Source organism: Oratosquilla oratoria, chromosome 3 (genome assembly GCF_046742065.1).
Source record: "Oratosquilla oratoria isolate Oo_2021 chromosome 3, ASM4674206v1, whole genome shotgun sequence".
Taxonomy (NCBI): domain Eukaryota; kingdom Metazoa; phylum Arthropoda; class Malacostraca; order Stomatopoda; family Squillidae; genus Oratosquilla; species Oratosquilla oratoria.
The window spans coordinates 13739406-13760537 of record NC_134779.1 but is presented as its reverse complement, the minus strand read 5'-3'; the positions used below and the strand labels follow the sequence as shown (position 1 = coordinate 13760537).

The following is a 21132-nucleotide window of genomic DNA, read 5'->3' as shown; positions in this document are numbered from 1 at the left end:
TATTATCAGTGTGTGTGTGTGTGTGTGTGTGTGTGTGTGTGTGTGTGTGTATTTTATGGGAAGGGGATATATCGTCGTGTGTGCTTATATGTGTACATGTTCACATGTGTGTGTGATTCATCTTGGTCTTTTGGATCACGTATTGGACTCGTGATCGACAGCTATTTCCCTCCCGGAAGAGAGCTCAGAGCTCGTATGTCCGATCTATGAACTTACACGCACAAATATCTCCAACTCCCCGCCCATGAGAGTTGGAGTATCGACTCGAAGCGCAGCGAGACTGAAAAAAATAAAAATAAACCTGGATAGGATTTGAACCAAATACCGCCGATATCATGGCATTAAATGCCAGACTCTCTACCAATGGCGCCACCGAGTCGTATGACTATTGAAAATTGTGTGTGTGTATTTATATAGTTTTATTTTACGGGAAGGAGAGATATCGTCGTGTGTACTTATATGTGTACACGTTCACATATGTGTGTGTGTGTGTGTGTGTGTGTGTGTTTTATGGGAAGGGGATATATCGTCGTGTGTGCTTATATGTGTACATGTTCACATGTGTATGTGATTCATCTTGGTCTTTTGGATCACGTATTGGACTCGTGATCGACAGCTATTTCCCTCCCGGAAGAGAGCTCAGAGCTCGTATGTCCGATCTATGAACTTACACGCACACATATCTCCAACTCCCCGCCCACGAGAGTTGGAGTAACGACTCGAAGCGTAGCGAGACTGAAAAAAAAATTAAGCCTGGCCTGGTTTCGAACCAGGTACCGGCGTTAACTTGACATTGAATAGCTGACTCTCAACCGATTACGCCACCGAGAAATTTGAATGAGGGTGTGTGTATTTATATATTTTTATTTTACGGGAAGGAGAGATATCGTCGTGTGTACTTATATGTGTACACGTTCACATATGTGTGTGTGTTTATATACTTGTATTTTACGGGGAGATATCGTCGTGTGTGCTTATATATGTACACGTTCACATGTGCGTGTATTTGCATGGAAACGATGAAAATTAACATTTGGCTTAATTCCTCTTTGGTTTGAGCCACAACCCTTAATGGTACAATAAGCCATATTGTCAAGATCTATATATACCGGTATATATAGATCTTCATTGTCAGAATATAACTAATTGCGTGGAGCGGTGCGGGCGGAGGCAGCGACATGCCCATACAACGAACCAACATCAACTAACAGCAACGGGACGCGCGAACCCCACTTTGAGCAGCCAGGTGATGTCACGGGCCCGCTGCGCCAACTCTCTCGAAATTTGGTCGGAAGTGGTTAGACCTGGTATATATAGATCTTGTACTATACTATGAGAGGTCATTTTACAGCGTAGATACTGCGGTAGACCGCACGCTAAATGACGACTCAATATTCACACATTTGAACTTTTAAAAATATATTAATGATAAAAGGTGCTGGTAAACAAATTGTCTTCGTAAAGAGTACGAAATGTAATTCAACAGACTATATAGTCCCCAAAATGAACACAAGTTGTAAATTGTCAACTCAATAAACCGATTATTATATATAATTACTTTTACGTAGGCCTGCGTTTTGATTTGTTTTCTGTCATGTTCTTTTCTTTTAACTGATTTTAAGTAATCTGGTTATGCTGAATTAAAAAATGATAATGTTTTTAGTCAATCAGCTCAAATTATCGAATTACACTGCAGTGTTATTTTTTTCATTCAAATTTATTTTCTATAGTGATTTAGTATTAAAGTTATAAGGTTAATAATGATTAAATGTCATAATATTGTTTTTATTAAAATTGAAAATATGCAGGAATATACATCAATGTGGAAGAAAAGACTTTTCCCATTATTTTCTCGTGTTTTTCACCAGACAAGTCACGTTTCAGACACCAACAGTAATCTGCCAACATTTTATGTCCCATCGTCTTTGATACCTTTCTTCCATAGTGCGAATGTCTTGGTGGAACCTTTCACCTTGTTCTTCGCTGTAGTCTCCACAGTTACCAGGAAAATAATCGAGATGCGGCCTTAGAAAGTGCATTTTACTGACAAAACTCTGCATCAGTTCCTGAACAATGAACACGTATTCTGAACTTCTTTGGTTTCCAAGGAAATTATTCACCACTGATTTAAAGGGTAGTCATGCATTCTTCTTTATTTCACTCATTACTCTATCGAACTGTCCATCCTACATTAGGTTTCTAGCCTGAGAACCATCGACAATATCTGCCTTAAATTTTGCATCACTGACTTGTGGAAAGGTCTGCTTTATGAAAACAAATGCTGGACTTCCTTTACTGATGGCCTTTACAAAATTCGTCATCAATCCAAGTTTAATATGAAGAAGTGGCAGCAAAATTTGATGATGGTTGACCAGTGGATCAATAACCACATTATGTGAGCCAGGATGGATTATTTCTCTAGATGGCAATTCACTATGTTCGTAGTGTCTGTCATCTGATCGGCTATCCCACAGACAGAGAAAACATGGGTATTTAGTGTAACCTCCTTGCATTCCTAATATTAGGGACACAACCTGAAAAGAAATAATGTAAATATCATGAAATATGAGATAAAGGAGATAACTGAAATATATAAGATCAAATTACACTGTGAAAACATAAAATGACATTGTCTTTTTACCTTTAAATCTCCACAAATCTTCCAATTATGGTGACTGTACTTCAGAGCACTGAGTAAGATTTTCATATTCTCATAACTCTCAGTTAATTGAACTGAATGTGCAACAGGAACAGATGCAATCTTATTGCCAATGTTTAAAAGAACAGCTTTTAAACTTTGACTCGATGAGTCAATGGAGTCTCTCCTCCACTGAACTATGAATGAAACCCAAGGCTTCAACTAGTCCTCCAGTATTACTGCTATACTAACAAAGAGTTGTCGTAAAGAGAGAAATTTTTGCGAAACTCTTCATCTGTTTTGCGATACCAGAAATATGTAGCTCCTAATACAAGTAAATTTATTTCGTCAAAGCGTGATCCAAGTAGCTGGGCAGACTCTTTTGATAACCCTAAATCCCTTGTTAAGTCATTCAGTTGTGCTTGACAAAGGCTTTGGTTGATTCTCATCGGGGACTGGAGGTTGATACGATGCAGAGGTGTTCATATCTTCAAGCTGGGTATCACTGTCTTCAGCGATATCTATGCCCTTGGATACACTTGGTACTGGAATTTCTGGACCATGAAGCACTGGGTTTCTGGCAGATATCAGGACACACAACATGGTGTTTGTTGTTCTTGTTTACACCTGTAAATTTCATACAGGTAAAATGTCAAAACAAGTCCCAGCGGGATTTTATACAGGAAATGTAAGATTTCAAAATATATCTTTAAAATACATTAATGAGAGTATCTACTCAAAGTTATCGTTATTATTTTCAAACATGAGCTTACCTTTAGGTTAGTCATGCCGAAATAACAATCTGTCACATGATCCGTCTCTTCTCTCCACACTATGGGAGTACCAAAAGGTAGGGATTTCATCTTGCCTTTACTCCAACTTCTTAAACTTTCAGCACATGTTCTACAACATGTAAGAGAAGCAAAAGTTTGATCTTGATCTCCAATTCGGATTCCACAATAGGCGTGGTAATATGATTTTACAAACTGGGTAATTTTCGAATGATGATCAAGCATTCTTACTTTACCTGTTTGGATAATTTTTGCATCTTCTGTTCATTGTCAAATCTCTGCAATAGAAAAAAAATAATTTATGAAATACACACATATATAAGTGTAAGTGCGTGGATGTGCGTGTATATAGACTTCCAAAGCTGCACACCTCCCATTCCTACACTGAATGAGAACTGATCATCTGCTGAAATAACGAAAAATATGACAACACAGCCATACAAATCGTTGCCTGAGGTCCTTGAATGTATATCTAAACCTTTCTATAGTAACTAATTACTTTTATTTACTTTATTACGTAATTAAATAATAAATTTGTGTAACTTTTTCAGAAAATGACTTCGTTATTTGTGTAAAAGTAACTAAAAATAGAAAAAATAAAAATAGCGAGTAAACTAGATCTGATAAAAGGGATTATAGTACCTAATTATTCTTATTTATCTTATTACGTAATTAAATAATAAATCTGTGTAACTTTTTTTTTTCAGAAAATAACTTCGTTATTTGTGTAAAAGTAACTAAAACAGAAAAAATGGAAATAATGAGTAAGCTAGATCTGATATAAGCAAACCGATTTAATATTTGAATTCAGCACGTTGAATTCAATTTGGATCAATTAAAAAAATATTGACAACAAAAACGACGCAGACCAGTTTTTATTATCATTATTACTATTATTACAAATTCATTACACGTACATGATATACATGTTGTCTTTCCTGGTCAGAGTTCTCGGCCTCGGTGTCAGATAATGTTCAAATGATGAATTTTGTGAATACGAAGCACATAAAGCAAAAATGTACATAATTGCATAAGAGCGACCCAGATAAAAAATAGATGGCAAATAGTACCGCGGGTTTGCTAAACATAGAAATAGATAGGAAGAGAACGGACCATAATCATATATATATATATATATGTTTATATATATGTATATATGTATATATGTATGTATCTATGTATATATGTATGTATGTATATATATTGACGAGTTAAACACCATATGAGGACGGAGCCTTTATTTGTACGACGTTTCGCTTATTACAGCATTTTCAAGTACAAGTATCTCAACTTGTACTTGAAAAAGCTGTAATAAGCGAAACGTCGAACAGATAAAGGCTCCGTCCTCATATTATATGACGTTTAACTCGTCAATCTTGTCGGCAACTGCCACTTAAAAAAAAAAAAAAAAAAAAAATATATATATATATATATATATAATATATATATATATATATATATATATATATATATATATATATATATCGATAATGATGATAACAATAATACATATACCAACGGTTTTCCCCCCTTACAAGGGAGGTAGTCAAAGTCAAAATCATAAATCCACTCCCCCCCCCATCTCATCCCCACATCCCTGTATCTCGCCCACTGCCCTGGGTCAGAAGCAGTGTCGCAAGACACAGCACATTTACAGCAAGGCCGCTTCATTTATTCGGCGACCCCTTCCACCCCCGCTCTCCGTCCCCTCATGCAGAAATAGAGAAGATGGGATGAAATTCCTTCAGGCTGGGTCAAATTATTTCTCAAACATACTCCCTCACCCACTCCCTTCCATGCATCACAGCATCATCCATACACAACCATTCTCCACTCACCCCTATCTTCAGTCTTCTCCCTTTCCTCAACAGTCCCCTGCATGTTCACTCCTTCCACCTCTGCCTTCCACACCTCTTTTACTAATCTTTCTTCACTCATTCTTTCCATGTGTCCAAACCATCCTAATACTCTTTCAACAACCCTATCTCCCAATCCCCTTTCCACCCTTCTTCTCCTCACCTCCTCGTTTCTCACTCTATCCACCCTAGTAACCCTTACCATACTTTTCAGGCATTTCATCTTAAACACATTTAAACTCCTCTTTTGTTCCATGTTTCTGCCCTATACACTGTTGTCGGCACAATCACTCCCACTCCTTCATTCTCCTCTAACCATCCATTCTCAAATATTCATTTCCCTTTACACTTTTTAAACCCCTCAACCTACATTTTATTCCCCCTTTCCACCCTCCCTTTCCCGCTACATTTGCACCAACTTTTCCGCCACATTAATGAAATAGTAATAATAATAATAATAATAATAATAATAATAATAATAATAATAATGATAATAATAATAATAATGGTGATAATAAAAATACTATAAAAATCATAATACATAAATACATATGAACATAATCAGATAATTGTTAATAAACATGTCAATTAATTGATGAAGTAATCAAATTCAAGGTCATCTACATATCAGAATGCTACTTAGGTGGGAAAGAAGATTGAAGACGGAATTGTCTAAACGCATGGAGTCGAAGGAATGTACAAATAAATGATAAGTAGACAAATAATTAGATAATAAATGATCATATAAATGAACAAATAAAATAAACGAGAGACTAAGGAAGTGAGAAAGAGGTAAGGGAAATTACAGTTCGACCGTCTATATAATTCACTGATCGTTGTATAGTTAGGAGAAAAATATACTTGTAAAATAAATATGTAACAATTATCATCTTGCCGTGGACAATTTACGCTCTTAGTTTAAAACTTACTAACGTGGGTAATCCTGAATATGTTTAGCAATGAATAAATATATTAGTAAACAAATTAATAATGAATAAATATATAAATAAATAGATGAATAAATAGGTGAATAGATGAATGGACAGATAAATAGATAGATTAATAAATAGATAAATAAATTAACATAAATAAATAAATAAACAAACAAACAAATAAAAGGCACACAGTCGCCTAGGAGCATCGCCAGGAAAAATGTGAACTTACGTCAAGAGCTTCGGTGCCGAAAGCCCGGGCATGTGGCAGTCACCAATGACCGTTGGAAATCGAGTGTTGGTCGACGTGATTATAGAGAAAATGCCAGTTCAGAGAAGACATAAACACGTATTATATTGAGAAGTATGGCTTTACTTTCAACACATCGTTATGAGATGGTGTTATGGGGATGAGCGCTGTTTAAGATATTCAGTCTTAAATAGAAGTAAGTCGGGAATATTAGGACACACACCCACAATACGCGCCCTTCCTTGCAGTGTTGGTTGCCTTTTCGATACGAAGGAAACTGCTAAAACTAGTGTATATCTAGCGCTTGTTAGCGGAAAAAAAGTCTGAGGTGAAATATAAGAAAATCCATCCCTTAATAAATGCATGTTATATTATGCGTCAGTATATATTTCATATGAAACATTCTCCCCAATTAGACGTATTTATCATTTATTTGTAATATATGCTAACTGAAAAACTTACATACATAATGTATAAATATAAATTTGCAATTATTTGAAATACGATCCCAATACTTCTAGATATACATGATTACAAGATTTTTGTTTTTGAAAATTGAAAATAGGAACATGCAAGTGTAAGATTTATGTAAATAACATTTTGAAATATAGAGGAATTATTGAGATTTTTAAATTCAATTCTGAGAACCAATTGGCTTCAAGAAAATACTAGGAGATAAATCAAAACAAAATTTATTTTCTTTTACGCTAGGTTGCAGTACTGTGTATCATTGAATTTGAGTGACGTCACTAAGGGTCTCTTCCTGGGTATAGATAAAGGAATCAGCTGGTGACATAAAGATTCAGAAAATTCATATGAGACAGAGGATATTCAATAAGTAACACAGCGCGCATAAAAAGAAATCCAATATCTTTGTTCCGATGCTCTTTTGTTTATGTTGCTGGTGATAGTTTGTGATCTCGGAAAGCAAGAAGGTTTCTCAGAGTCCTGTCACGAAGGATGGACAGTGATAGTATTCTTGACGATAGCATAGATCCTGTAGAGGTAAGGGAGTAACATTTGAGTAATTTTGGCACAGGTTGAATCTCCGCTCTATAATTTCACCCCAGAAGTCGTCTGTAAGTGGTTATTGGACTCATGTTTATAAGTTTAGTTTCCCTAGTTTGGACCTGCAGCCAGTAGGAGCAATTTGGGGGTCAATAATTAATCCCCTTTTCAGTTACAATTGCAAAATTCTACACTATATTTATGCACGAAAAGGAAGAAAGTGGCTCATTATAGCTTTAGCACATGTACAGTGATTATTTTTGGCCGAGGTGTATGTAGGTTGACGTTTGAAGTGTGGGTTCCCCCTGGCAGTCCGGGTGGCTGTCTTGACCTGAATGTTTTGCTTGGGCTGCAGATTCCCAAAACTCATATCCTGGCTGCTATATCTTAGTTTCAAAAGTTAAATTGAATATATGGGCATATTTAGAGCCTGGTATTGTAGTAGTTTAGTAACAATATCCCAGATTAATGAGGTTTTAGCTGTAATTAATTGTAGAATATCAAGGCCATTCTGAAATGATAACTGTACTCATGTACTGAAGAATGCAAGTGCATTCATTGTAATTAATGCTGCTTCAGAACTCATGAAATATTGATGTGAAAATATTAGCCTTAGGAGAGGCTAGTAATATAGAATGCAAACTGGTAAAAGAATGGCTGTTGAAAGACGGTATGACAATATTTATCAGTAATTAGGGTCTGAGGTATGATTATTTGCTTAGAATCATTGTCATAGGAACGTAGGGTTCTGTGATGTTGATGTAGAAAGGTGGTAATAGTTAAATAGTTCTGCATTAATTGTTGGGTGTGGGGTTTGGGCGATGTTTTGAATCAAATTTTGCATGGTAAATGAGGGCAATATTGCTTTCTTAGATTTGATATTTACTCGCATCAGGTATGCTTCTTACCTCTCCTGTAAAATGTAACACTATCATCTTGAATTAGTCTTCACTGTAGTTTGTTGGTTTTAGTTTTCAAGGTTGTCAATTTGTAAATGATTTTTGAGTCGAAATTAAAGTTTATATATTTTTCTTGACAGGAATGGAAATAAAGTTGCTCAGCAAAGTTACTATAGCGTGATAGGCTATTTTGAATCAATAGCAGTGTTTTTGCCAGAAAAATTCCAAGCAATATATTATAGAACATGATAAGGTTGGGTTGGCATTTGATTGATTTTGTCAAATATTTTGACAGAATATCCAAAATTTGGATCTTATATTTTTTTCTGTCAAAAATACTGATTGTTATACACCCTGTACTCATTCCAATGTCTACTGGATGGGTGTATGCTTTGCCTTTTAGTATGCATGTAATATTAATTCCATCTGCATAGATTATACATGTGAGAGAATAATAACTGAATTGATATTATTGTGACTTACTCAGACAGAAAAGATTGCTTCAAGGTTGTATTTGCTATGTAATGAAAATAGCATTATAGTGACCAGGGATGGGTGCCTGGAGAAGATGACATTCCACGAGATAGATGTCAGATTGTCATCTCTTTGTTGCCCATCAGCCCATCAATGTCGTCTGGAGGTGTACCTTTGAGGCAGTGACATTATTGTCAGATTGGGTTCAAGATCTCTCTTTGTCAACTTCATTTCTTTACTCTTTTCTCCTAAGGAGAGCTGATGTACCTGCTCTACTTCTCATTCTCATATTATAAGCTGGTGGCAAAGAAACAGTCCCGCACTGCACCACTGCCAACATAAGCCCAAATTTTCCTCCAAGAGAGCTGTGAAAGAGGGCCCAAGGACTGGATTTCCAGTTGTTGCGACAGCATTATTAATTTTTAATTGCATAGTAAATTGTTGTGTAAAATTTCACTGACTTGGAAACCTGCAACCCCACAGTGGTTGACAATAGTCTTTGGGCCATCCTATAGATCTGGGGGGGGGGGTGGCATTGGACTGTTGTCTGTGTTACATTTATGTGCAACTTTTTCCAAGAAGAGGAATAGGTGTTGGTTGCCAGCTTTCTGTATGTGAAAAGGTGGAGCAAATATAATTAAAGTTAGAGGTGACCCAGTCAGACCCTGAGGAGCTGAGAGTCCCCTCATCTCTGTCTTGTGTGGAGATGCACCTCTGAGTGGCTAACACTGTCGCTAGACTAAGTGCAAGATCTTGTGCTGTTAACTTTGCATTTCCTCTCCCTTTACATACAAGGAAAGCTGATGATTGGTAAGCTCCCCTTCTACTAATATAAGCCGATGACAGAAATGGTCCCACACTAATACAACACAGATATCAGCCCAAAGTTTGTTCCTAGAGAGGTCTATAGAAGGAGGACAGGATTTTCATGATATGGGAATAAATTGGAAAAGACTGGATGTCTAAAGGGTGTCCAGGAACACATTTACCAAATACATGTAATACTTTATGTAATACAACTTTTAAAACTGTAAATGGGTTCAAATGTATTTATTATATTGCAAATAGGTTGTTTTTTTTTTAATGGGGTGTTGAGGGTTGGTGTAGATTGTTGTAAATGTGCAAAAAAAAAAATGCTGCGTGTATTGGTTTCATGTGTAATATGATGAGGTAGGTGTGCTTCACTTATGGGTGGGATTTTTGCCTCTTGGTGAATATGATCTATTGAAGTTTTAGTGCAGATTGTTTCCATGTTTGTCTTCTTTAATGTAGGATACTTGGTTGTAGAGGTTGTAGTGCATTTGTTATGAGCTGTTTCTATATATTTTCTCTTTTGCTGTCACCTTTATTCCAAGTGCCATGAAATCCTTACCACAATGGAAGTGCAGCCTAAAGAGGCAGGTACTTGGTTTCTGAAGAATGCCCAATATAACATTCTAGATTTTTTTTTTTTTTTTTTGAATGAAGTGGTATCTGGTATTCCAGTGAATCTAGATTTTAGAATTAAGATTCTAATGCGTTATGAGACGTAGAACAATTACCTACAAGTTGTCTCACATGATGAGTGTCAGTTTTATCTCCATGCCATCTGTCCTCAAAACATGTTGACAGCTACATCTGACACTTGGTCTCTGGTCTGGGTCCAAGATATCTTTTAGGGATCTTGACATTTCTTTCACCTTGGCACAACTGGTAATTGCTCTCTTCTTCTGCAAATGCAATCTCAGGCTAATACAATACAGTCAGCAGTGTTTCTTCCGGGAGAGACAAGTGGCACAACACATCATCACTGCTGCGAGACTGATGGTTTTCAGTTAGTGAAACAATAATTATTCTTAATTATTAAGCTTTATTTTCCAACATTAGGATATGCTACCCATTGGACTGGTATCTGGCATCAGCCTGGATGTAATTCTTTTTTTCTCTTCTTACAGGCACCAATGACGGTGTTATATAACGACCATTCGCCCCCTCTCACCATCATCAGTAGTGGTGGAGGGGATTCCCCAGGTGATGGGGGAGGAGGGGGAGGGGGAGGTGATAGGGTAGACGAAGATCTTTTGACAGACCCGACGTCAACCCCTCCTACTTCAACAGCACAACAGATGACTCGAAGGAAGACCAAGGAAAATGTGGGTCAGTACAACTCGGAAAGAGAAATGTGTCTCAAATATTTTGAGAACTGGAGTGAACAGGACCAGTTAGAATTTATGGAACATCTTTTGTCAAGAATGTGTCATTACCAACATGGGCATATCAACGCCTTCCTCAAGCCTATGTTGCAGCGTGACTTTATATCTCTCCTACCAAGTAAGTTGAAGATAGATTTATTTACTTGTTTATTTTATCCCTCTTCCATGCATACTGTGAAGTAGGCATGGGAGAGAGCAATCCTCACCCTTGCATTGCTATTCCACATAACTTAATATACTTTAACCAAGGAAAAGTTGCTCCCCATTTCCCCAGCCACACTACCAGTTTATTTTTTGCACCTCTTCCATGCAACAGGTCATACCTTGATCCATACACACTTCTCCAAGTCACTGTTACAGTTTAGTTTATTGACCAAATTATAGTATGCATATGGACTTTTTTCCATGACCAAGAACATTTATTCACTAGTCACTTATTATATGTGTGTCATTCACACGTAATGAATCTGTTTATATGGGTCATACTAAATTGCAACACTAAGCAACAATTTGAGGCAACTTGAGTCAACAGCACTTTATAATGTGAAAACTACTATGCATTGGATTATTTGTGGTACAGATGTATTTAACAACTTATTCTCTATCAAACCTGTTAGTTTGGTGCACAAATAATTGAGAAAAATGTGACAAATTCTAGCAGTTCAGACACCTCTGCATCAACAATTCCAGCTCCTTCATGGTGATCAGGTAGTTATAAAAAAAACACTGAACTAGGGCAGACAGAAGCCTAAGTTTGTTTTATTTGTCAAAATTGGATTACAATGTTTTATCTAGTACATAAGAACATAACATAAGAATGAAGGAGACTGCAAGAGACCATAAGGCCTACACTAGGCAGCTCCGTATTCATCACCACCTGTCATCCCCATCCATAAAGTTTTCTAATCGTTTCTTAAAACAACTGATAGTTTCAGTGCTTACTACATGGTTACTAAGTTTATTCCATTCGTCGACCACCCTTTTAGTAAACCAATTCTTGCCTATTTCCTTAAATCTAAATTTGTCCAGTTTATAACCATTACTGTGAGTCCTGCCCTGTTGTTTTGAAATGACCTTGTTTGCATCACCCTTGTTAAAGCCTTTGATCCACTTGAACACATCTATTAGATCACCCCGCACTCTGCGTCTTTCCAGAGAGTGTAAGTTAAGGTGCCTGAGCCTCTCTTCGTAAGGCAAATTTCTGAGTCCATGTATCATTTTGGTCATTCTTCTCTGCACTGATTCTAGTGAATTGATGTCCATTCTGTAGGACAGAGACCAAAACTGTACCGCATAGTCAAGGATGGGTCTAACTATTGCTAGATAGAGTTTAATAATTACCTCTGCACTTCTATTCGTTACCATCCTAGCAACGAAACCTAATGCTCTGTTAGCTTTATTCCTGGTGCTAATGCACTGTTTCCTGGTTGGTCTGGACTAACTAGAACTCCAGTTTTCTCTAAAAGCGTGTTATCTAAGCTGTATCTATTTTCGGGGTTGTGTAGCCCTACGTTTAACAAGCTACACATAGAGATATTGAAGTTCATTTACCATTTCACCGACCATGTGAACAATTTGTTAAGATCATCCTGCAGAATCTCTGCGTTGTCTCCTGACCTAATTAGGCATCCTATTTTAGTGTCGTCCACAAACTCACTAACACCACTATTTATCCCATCAATTAAGTCATTTATGTACATAATGAACAACAAGGGTCCCAAAACCAAGCCCTGGGGGACCCCACTAGTAACATTGTCCCACCTAGATTTTACTCCATTTATGATGACCCGCTGTTTTCTGTTACTAATCCAAGCTCTAATCCATTCTAACACTTTTCCTCCTATGCCATGGGCTTTGATTTTATTAAGTAGTTCCTGGTGTGGCACCTTGTTGAATGATTTGCTAAAGTCAAGGTAAATAACATCGTAATTATCATTGTTATCTGACTCCTTATATACTTAAGTGTAAAGGATAGAAGATTAGTCACACATGACTTACCCTTGGAGAAACCATGCTGTGAATCACAAATTAAATTATGTCTTGATGTGTTCTCTGAGTCTATTTACTATTACTGATTCAAGCATTTTTCCTATAACTGATGTCAAACTGATTGGCCTGTAGTTGCATATAGACATAGTGTATGTCATGTAACTGTGCAATAATTTCCTAAAATATTTACTCACTTTTACAAGGGATTTACAGTTTATTCTATATACATTTGAGTTAGCTAGTTGTCTTTAATTTCTAAATAAGCATTTATGTTTAGGGGGCCTATTCCCACAAAATTTCATATACTCACACAGGACCTACTACAAATCACAGAAGACCTTACAACATGCAACCATGCTTTAATTCAATTGAGATTCATGGGATTCTGTCTGTCCTAGTTCTGTTTTTATACTTACCCAGTGCTATGATTGTAATGGAGTTGTTGACCTGTTGATACAGACATGAGTGATAGATGACAAAACCGCTAGAATTTAGATTAGTTTTTCTCAACTATTTGTGCACCAAATAACACCATATTCACATGTTCGAAGGAGAATGAGTTGATAATTATATCTGCCATAAATAAGTCATGTGATTGTAACTAAAAATGTTGACAATTTTTCTCATTGTTGCTTGATGTTGCAAATTAGTATGGCTGATTTCTACAGTTTCCATGGTATGAGTATATGGGTTGCATACAACGGAATGTGCCTCATGGTGCATTTATTGTGCCAACTTCTTGGCAAAGTTGGCTGGGTTATCCAGCTGTGCACAGCCTACAACATATCATGTCTATCACATATGCAGTGCTCTCTGCCCATTTGTTGTTCTTAGGGCGATAAGTTGAATTTTGAACCATGCTGTCAAAATGTCCTTTGCCCAGTTCTAATTCTTCACCTGTCACAGAACTGCTTTACAGCAAAAGCTGGAAATTATTCAAAGGGGTAGGGCTGTTGTAAGAAAATTTATTTGTGTCTTTACTGTGGGGGGAGGGGAGATGTGCACATTGTGTTCTCTTCAGGGCAGAGCTATTTTGACCCTTCAAGGGTTGTATGACAGGAATGATCTTCCATTTTGCAAATTAAACAATATTTGAGGATGAATAGTTCTGACAAATGGAACATTGTGCTTAAATAATTTTTAATCTTTCAGAATTATTAGTAGTTGCCATCTTCAAATAATTTTCTTGTTTCACTCAATGAGTCCAGTCCTATGCTACATATGTTATTCATGAAATCATGCCCATAACCCTTTGATACTGAAGGTGGGAATTTCGGATGTTGTAAATTTTAAGCAGCCATTGTCAGTGTTGCTCTTTCCACCCCTAATATCAGGTACAAGTTCATAAGTTGCAAAGCAACTATGTAACATTACTAGTTATTGCATAGTCTTTTATGCACAGTGCATACACAGTGGAGGAAGAATGGGGATGGTTCAAGGAAGGAGTTACAAAGTGTGCAAAGATGGTGTGTGGAACAAGGTGGATGGAAGGAAATAGAAGGAAGAGTAGTGAGTGGTGGGATGAGGAAGCAAAGAAGGGTGTAGAAGAGAAGCAAACTTTCACAAATTGGCTACAAAATAGGACAAGGGAATTATATGAGAGGTACAAAGAAAAGAGAAGTAAAACAGTACATAAAGGAGGCAAAGAGTAGAGCAGATGTGAAATGGGGTAAGAGTATGACAGAAAATTTTGAAAATAATTAAAAAATGTTTTGGAAAGAAATTAAGAGAGGAAGAGGAGGCGAATCAAGTAGAGAAGAAAAGATAAAAGGTGCAGATGGAAGAGAAGGCAATAAGAGGAAAATGGGCAGAGTATTTTAGGGAGTTGCTAAATGTGAGGGAGGATAGAGAGGGAAGGGTAGTTGCATTGGGAAGCACTAAAAAAATGACAGCGATGAGTGAGGAAAATGGAGGAGAAATAAGGAAAGATGAAGTGAAAGCAGTTGTTAAGATGATGAGAGCAGGTAAGGCACCTGGGTTGGATGGATGTCATGCAGAATGTCTGAAAAAGGGAGGTACAGTTATGGTGGACTGGTTGGTGAGGTTATTTAATGTTTGTTTAAGTGAGGGTAGAGTGCCAAAGGACCGGAGGAGTGCCTGTATAGTTCCTTTTTACAAGTGAAAAGAGGACAAGTGTGAGTGTAGTAGTTTCAAAGGGATCAGCTTAAGTGTAGTTGGGAAGGCTTATGGGAGGATCTTGATTGAGAGGATTAGGAGAGGAACAGAGGGAGTAATTGGTGAGGAACAGTGTGGGTTTAGGACAGGTAGGGTTTGTGTGGATCAGATTTTTGTGGTAAGGCAGATATGTGAGAAAGCTATAGGAAGAGGTAAGGATGTTTTTTTTTGCCCTTTCTGGATTTGGAGAACGCTTATGATAGGGTAAATAGGAAGGCACTATGGGAGGTATTGCAAATATATGGGATAGTAGGAAAGCTTTTAAGAACAGTCAAGAGTTTTTATGAGAGCAATAAAGCTTGTGTTAGGATTAGAAATGGAGAGAGTGAGGGGTTTGAAGTAAAGGTGGGACTTTTTCAGGGATGTGTTATGTTGCCCTGGCTGTTCAATTTATACATGGATGGGGTGGTGCAAGAGGTAAATGCAAGGGTAGTGGGTCAGGGATTGGAGATGGTTAAGGAAAATTGAGATAAGAGGGAGATAAGCCAGTTGTTGTTTGCTGACGACATTGCCCTTGTAGCAGGATCAGAGGAGGGATTGAGGAAGTTAGTGACAGAGTTTGGGAAGGTGTACAAAAGAAGGAAGTTGAAGATAAATGTGGGTAAAACTAAGGTGATGGGATGTACAAGGGGAGAAAATGGCAGCAGACTGGAAGTGAGTATTAAGGGAGAGAGACTGGAGGATGTGGATAGTTTTAGATATTTGGGTGCAAATGTGGCAGGAAAAGGAGTGGAGGTGGATGTAGATTGAGAGAAGTGAGTAAATGCCTTGGTGGATTAAAAAGTGTAAAGAGAAATAGACATTTTGGAATTGACAATAAGAAGAGTTTGTATGAAGGAGTGATTGTGCCAACAACACTGTACAGGGCAGAAACATGGAACATACGAGAGGAAGAGAGGAGTTTGAATGTGTTTGAGATGAAATGTCTGAGAAGTATGATAGGGGTTACTTGGCTAGATAGAGTGAGAAATGAGAAGGTGAGGAGGAGAATGGGGTTAGAAAGGGAGTTGGGAGATAGGGTTGATGAAAGAGTATTGGGATGATTTGGACACATGGAAAGAATGAGTGAAGAATGTCTAGTAAAAGAGGTGTGGAAGGAGTGAACATGAGTGATCGACCTAGGATGAGATGGATGGATGGGGTAAAAGGGGTATTGGGAAAGAGGGGAATGTCTGTTAAGGAAGGATGGGTGAGGACAGAAGATAGGGGTGAATGGAGAATGGTTGTGTATGGATGATGGTGTGATGCTTGAGGGGTAGTGGGTGGGGGATGGGGAGTGAGGGAGTATGTGTGAGAAATAAATTGATGCAGCCCAAAGGGTTTTCTACATGAGGGGATGGAAAGGGGGATCATCGATTTAATGAAGCAGCCTTGTTGTGGATGTGCTGTGTTATGCGACACTGCTCCTGACCCAGGGCAGTGGGCAAGGAGCAGGAATGTACTATGTACTGTACTATGTCTTGCTACATTGCTTCTAACCCAGGGCAGTGGGTGGGATACAGGGATGACCCATCATCCAAGAGGAGCTAACATGAGAGGGAGGAAAGGGTGGTGGAGGGCAGTGGAATGGGTGGGAATAGGCACGTGTCTCTGACTTGGCTACTTCCTTTATAAGGGTAGAAAAGCTCTCGGTATATTGATAAATTTCTGTATTTGGTAATACACATACCATAAAGTGTTGAATTGATGTCCTGTCATGGTAATCATGCATTTTGTAAACTTGTAACTCTTAATTGAGTAAACATTGCCTTGCTGTGAAAGTAGCCATCGCTTCATTCCAGTCATGGTTAGCTAAAGAATCTCTAGTTTGTGCATTTGATGTTTTTAACAGTTACCATAGAAAACTGTCTTTCTTTTCAACAGAAAAAGGTTTGGACCATGTAGCAGAGAAGATCCTAAGCTACCTGGATGCCAAATCCCTGCGAGAGGCAGAATTGGTTTGTAAAGAATGGCATCGTGTCATTGCTGATGGTTTACTATGGAAAAAATTGATTGAACGCAAAGTTCGCACAGATATGTTGTGGCGAGGATTGTCTGAGAGAAAAGGATGGTAAGTGCAAGTTAAATTTTTGGTTATAACATTATATTTTCTCAGTTTTATTAAATTCTATTAGAACTCCTGCATTTGTTGATTGGTAAATTGGGTAACCAGATGCGTGCTACATGATAGAGATGTGTCAATTAGAGAACTCTGCCATTATTTTGTGTTTGTAGGGTGTATTGTAACAATTTTAGTTAGAATATCTTGAATATATTATGAATCATCAGTAACTGATGATATCTATATGTCCAACTGTCTATTCCCTAAAGGAGGTAGCTTGGTACTGATGGTAATTTCCATATTTGCTTGTGTATCTTGGGCTGCCATGCCAAACACAGTCAACACAAACATGATGAGGAGATTGAGTCTTGCCTTAAATTTTCTATAGATGTTTTGTATGCTACAAGTTGTAGTGATACAAAAGATTATTTTCCCAAGGGGGAGTAGGGCAATAATGGGGATAATAAGATAGAATTCAGAGGAAGCAGAGATAGATGTTATTAGAACTCATACTATCAGACTGTGGGTTGTTTACATTCAAACAACACTGAATTGGCTGGCTCATGTTTGAAATGTATTCTGTCTGTTCAAGCCTAAAACTGATATATAATGTACATTTTTCTCAGGGGGACCTATTTATTCAAACCACGTCCTGGTGAGCAGCATCCTGGCCACTCCTTCTACCGCAAGCAATATCCAAAGATTATACAGGTATGAAAATGGAGGGCATTAGCAAAGTTGGATTTTTCCTCTGTCTCTCTCACTTCTTTCTTTGGGAGGCTCACTTTTATTTATTTATTTTTTCTTATATTTATATGTAAATCATTTACATATGAAATTAAAAAGTAATCTAGTGTGGAACAAAAGGTTTGAAGTGTTAATCTGAAGGACACATTTGTATAGGTCATGTTGATATAGGTTGGTCCAGCTGGACAAAGCCTGTGTTAACTTGTACTCTACTGGAAATGAACATGTCAGACTTCACTACTGATGACTTAGTACTCACTCTTCAGTGTCCTTGGTAGTGAGAGGATCAGAGATCCACAGGCCACAGTATTGACAGGAAAGGACCACAGCAAGAAAGTCAAAATGCCTGCTGATAGTGGGGAGAAAGAAGGCAGCTGAGTGGAATGAAGTAGATATTTTAGAAACTGAAAAACAGGAAGCAGTTTGTAAATACTGCAACCAGATAATTAGTGCCAGAATTGAAAGAGAAGGTAATTAGTGCCAAAATTGAAAAAGTAAAAACCCACATCCAGAAATGTCCTGAGAGGAAAGATCATTATAGGGGAAAGGCAGATGAGTTACTGTTTGGTGTTATTTATGAATTTTTTTTTTAGGAAGTTTGTTATGATTTTACATTTCTTATGTACATATGTATAGGGCTGGCTGGTGAAGTTGTTTAATGTTTGTCCAAAAGAGGGTAGAGTGGTGGAGGAGTGCCTGTATAGTTCCACTTTACAAGGGAAAAGGGGACAAGTGTGAGTATAGTAGTTTCAGAAGGATCAGTTTTTTTAATGTAGTTGGAAAGGCTTATGGGTGAGTTTTGATTGAGAGGATTAGGAGGGGAACAGAGGGAGTAATTGGTGAGGAACAGTGTGGGTTTAGGACAGGTAGGGGTTGTGTGGATCAGATTTTTGTGGTAAGACAGATATGTGAGAAAGTTTTAGCAAAGGTTAATGATGTTTTTTGGGCCCATATGAATTTGGAAAACGCTTATGACAGGGTAGACAAGAAGGCACTGTGGGAGGTTTTGTACATATACAGGATAGGAGGAGAGCTTTTAGGAGCTGTCAAGAGTTTTTACGAGAGGAGTAGAGCCTGTGTTAGAATTAGAAATGGAGAGAGTGAATGGTTTGAGGTAATGGTTGGACTTTGGCAGGGATTTGTAATGTTGCCTTGGCTGTTCAATTTATATATGGATGGGGTGGTGCAAGAGGTAAATGCAAGGGTTATGGGACTGGGATTGGAGATGATTAAGGAAAATAGAGAAAAATGGGAGATAGCCAGTTATTGTTTCTTGATATCACTGCACTTGTAGCAGAATCAGAGGAGGGATTGAGAAAGTTAGTGACGGAGTTTGGGAAGGTATGCGAAAGGAGGTAGAAGATAAATGTGGATAAAAGTAAGGTGATGAGATGTACAAGGGAAGAGGGTGGCAACAAATTGGAAGTGAGTATAAAGGGAGAGAGACTGGAGGAAGTGGATAGCTTTTTTAGATACTTGAGTGTGAATGTGGTGGGAAAGGTAGGAGTCGAGGTGGAAGTAGTATGTAGATTGAGAGAAGCAAGTGGGGGATTAACACTTCAGTACAATGATGTTTACATAGGCATCATGAGGCGTGAGTGGGTACACAAAGATGTTGGCATCGGTGTCTTGGTCACCGATTTAATGAAGCGGCCTTGCTGTGGATGTGCTGTGTCTTGCGACACTGCTTCTGACCCAGGGCAGTGGACAAGATACAGGGATGACCCGTCATCCAGGAGGTGCCAAGATAAGAAGGGTGGTGGAGGTGTGTGGAGTGTATTGGGGATGGAATGAATGGGAATAGTTTTTATGCCTTTGTTTTTTGGCTACCTCCCTAGTATGGGGGAAAAAGCCTTTGGTAAATATATGTTACCCCTGGATTCTGTCAATTGGTTTGATTACATTTTGTGTGCTTATTATTACGTAGAGTAAAAGAGAATGAGTAATACAGCAGTGTCTTTATATTTTATAATACAAATAGTGCGATGAATCACACATCTGGCAGCCGATGCTGTGCACAATAAAATTACTCATACTGAAGTGGTTAAAAAGTGTAATGAGAAATAGACACTTGGGAATGGATGGTGAGAGGAGATTGTATGAAGAGGTGATTTTGCTGACAGCATTGTATGGGGCATGTAACATGTAACATAAAAGAGGAAGAGTTTAAATGTGTTTGAGATGAAATGCCTGAGAAGCATGGTAGGGGTTACTAGGCTGGATAGAGTGAGAAACGAGGAGTAGAGGGGGGCTGGAAAGGGAGTTAGGAGATAGGGTGGATGAAAGAGTATTAGGATGGTTTGGACACATGGAAAGAATGAGTGTAGTCCAGAGGGATTTCTCCCTGTCTTCCCTATTTTGCACATGAGGGGATGGAGAGGGTGGATTGCCAATTAAGTGGAGTGCCCTTGCTGTGGATGTGCTGTGTCTTACTGCATTGCTTCTGACCTGGGTAGTAAGCAGCTAAGATGAGAGGGAGGAAAGGATGGTGGATGGGAGTAGACTGGGTGCATGCCTTTGACTTAGGCTACCTCTCATATAAGGGGATGAAACCCTTGGTAAATATAGATAGATTGTAAATGGATTTGAGTAGTCTAAAGGAACATTTTTCTCTGCTGCTCTTTGAATTGCTCGAGTAGATGAGAGGAGAGGGGTCACCAAATAATGAAGTGGTTGGATTTTTGGATGAAGGTATGTGATGCTAATGGTGTAATCTGGGAGGAGTAAAAAGGATGAGGAGGTGCTTTGCCCATGTGGACCCACCCTATTCTTTTGGTAATTACATACAGATTGGTAAGGAAAAAATAGTGTTGATTTTTTTCATTGTCTCTTTTCAGGATATTCAAACTATAGAAGCTAATTGGAGAATGGGAAGGCATAATTTGCAGAGAATAAATTGTCGGTCGGAAAATTCTAAAGGTGTTTATTGTTTGCAGTATGATGATCAAGTAAGTATTTATTGATGCTGTGGTTGTGTGGGTTCATTTTTCTATTAGCTGTTTTATGTTGTGGAGCAGGTGAGTGGGAGATGGGGGGGTCATTTGATGTGGGTTTGTGCTTTGACTGTTGCCTCCCCATAATGGGGAGAGAAGTGCCTAGGTGTAGTATATAACCTGTGCACTAAGATAAAAGAGAAACAA

General features: G+C 38.0%; 2 protein-coding genes across 5 annotated transcripts in view; one reads left to right on the top strand and one right to left on the bottom strand.

The window, feature by feature from the left end:
• Window positions 1-1771: 1771 nt before the first annotated feature.
• LOC143019501 (uncharacterized) lies at window positions 1772-6713 on the bottom strand. 3 transcript variants are annotated; one of them, XM_076175174.1, is made up of 5 exons: window positions 6450-6713; window positions 3666-3707; window positions 3412-3541; window positions 2642-3265; window positions 1772-2534 (listed from the first exon to the last, which is right to left on the bottom strand). In XM_076175174.1, exons 1-4 carry the CDS (start codon window positions 6479-6481, stop codon window positions 3260-3262), a joined length of 210 nt encoding a protein of 69 aa, XP_076031289.1. In that variant the 5' UTR covers window positions 6482-6713; the 3' UTR covers window positions 1772-2534; window positions 2642-3259. The 3 variants fall into 2 exon arrangements, with proteins under 3 accessions (XP_076031289.1, XP_076031269.1, XP_076031279.1); XM_076175154.1 differs by having other exon boundaries at window positions 3412-3707.
• Window positions 6714-7325: 612 nt separating this feature from the next.
• Window positions 7326-21132, top strand: part of slmb (beta-transducin repeat containing E3 ubiquitin protein ligase slmb) — a 47935-nt gene continuing 34128 nt past the window's right edge. For both annotated transcript variants that reach the window (XM_076177035.1, XM_076177029.1), the window contains exons 1-5: window positions 7326-7472; window positions 10783-11158; window positions 17068-17254; window positions 17872-17956; window positions 20830-20940. In XM_076177035.1, the coding sequence (XP_076033150.1) occupies window positions 7428-7472; window positions 10783-11158; window positions 17068-17254; window positions 17872-17956; window positions 20830-20940 (804 nt within the window). In that variant the 5' untranslated portion in view covers window positions 7326-7427. The remainder of the gene's footprint in view (window positions 7473-10782; window positions 11159-17067; window positions 17255-17871; window positions 17957-20829; window positions 20941-21132) is intronic.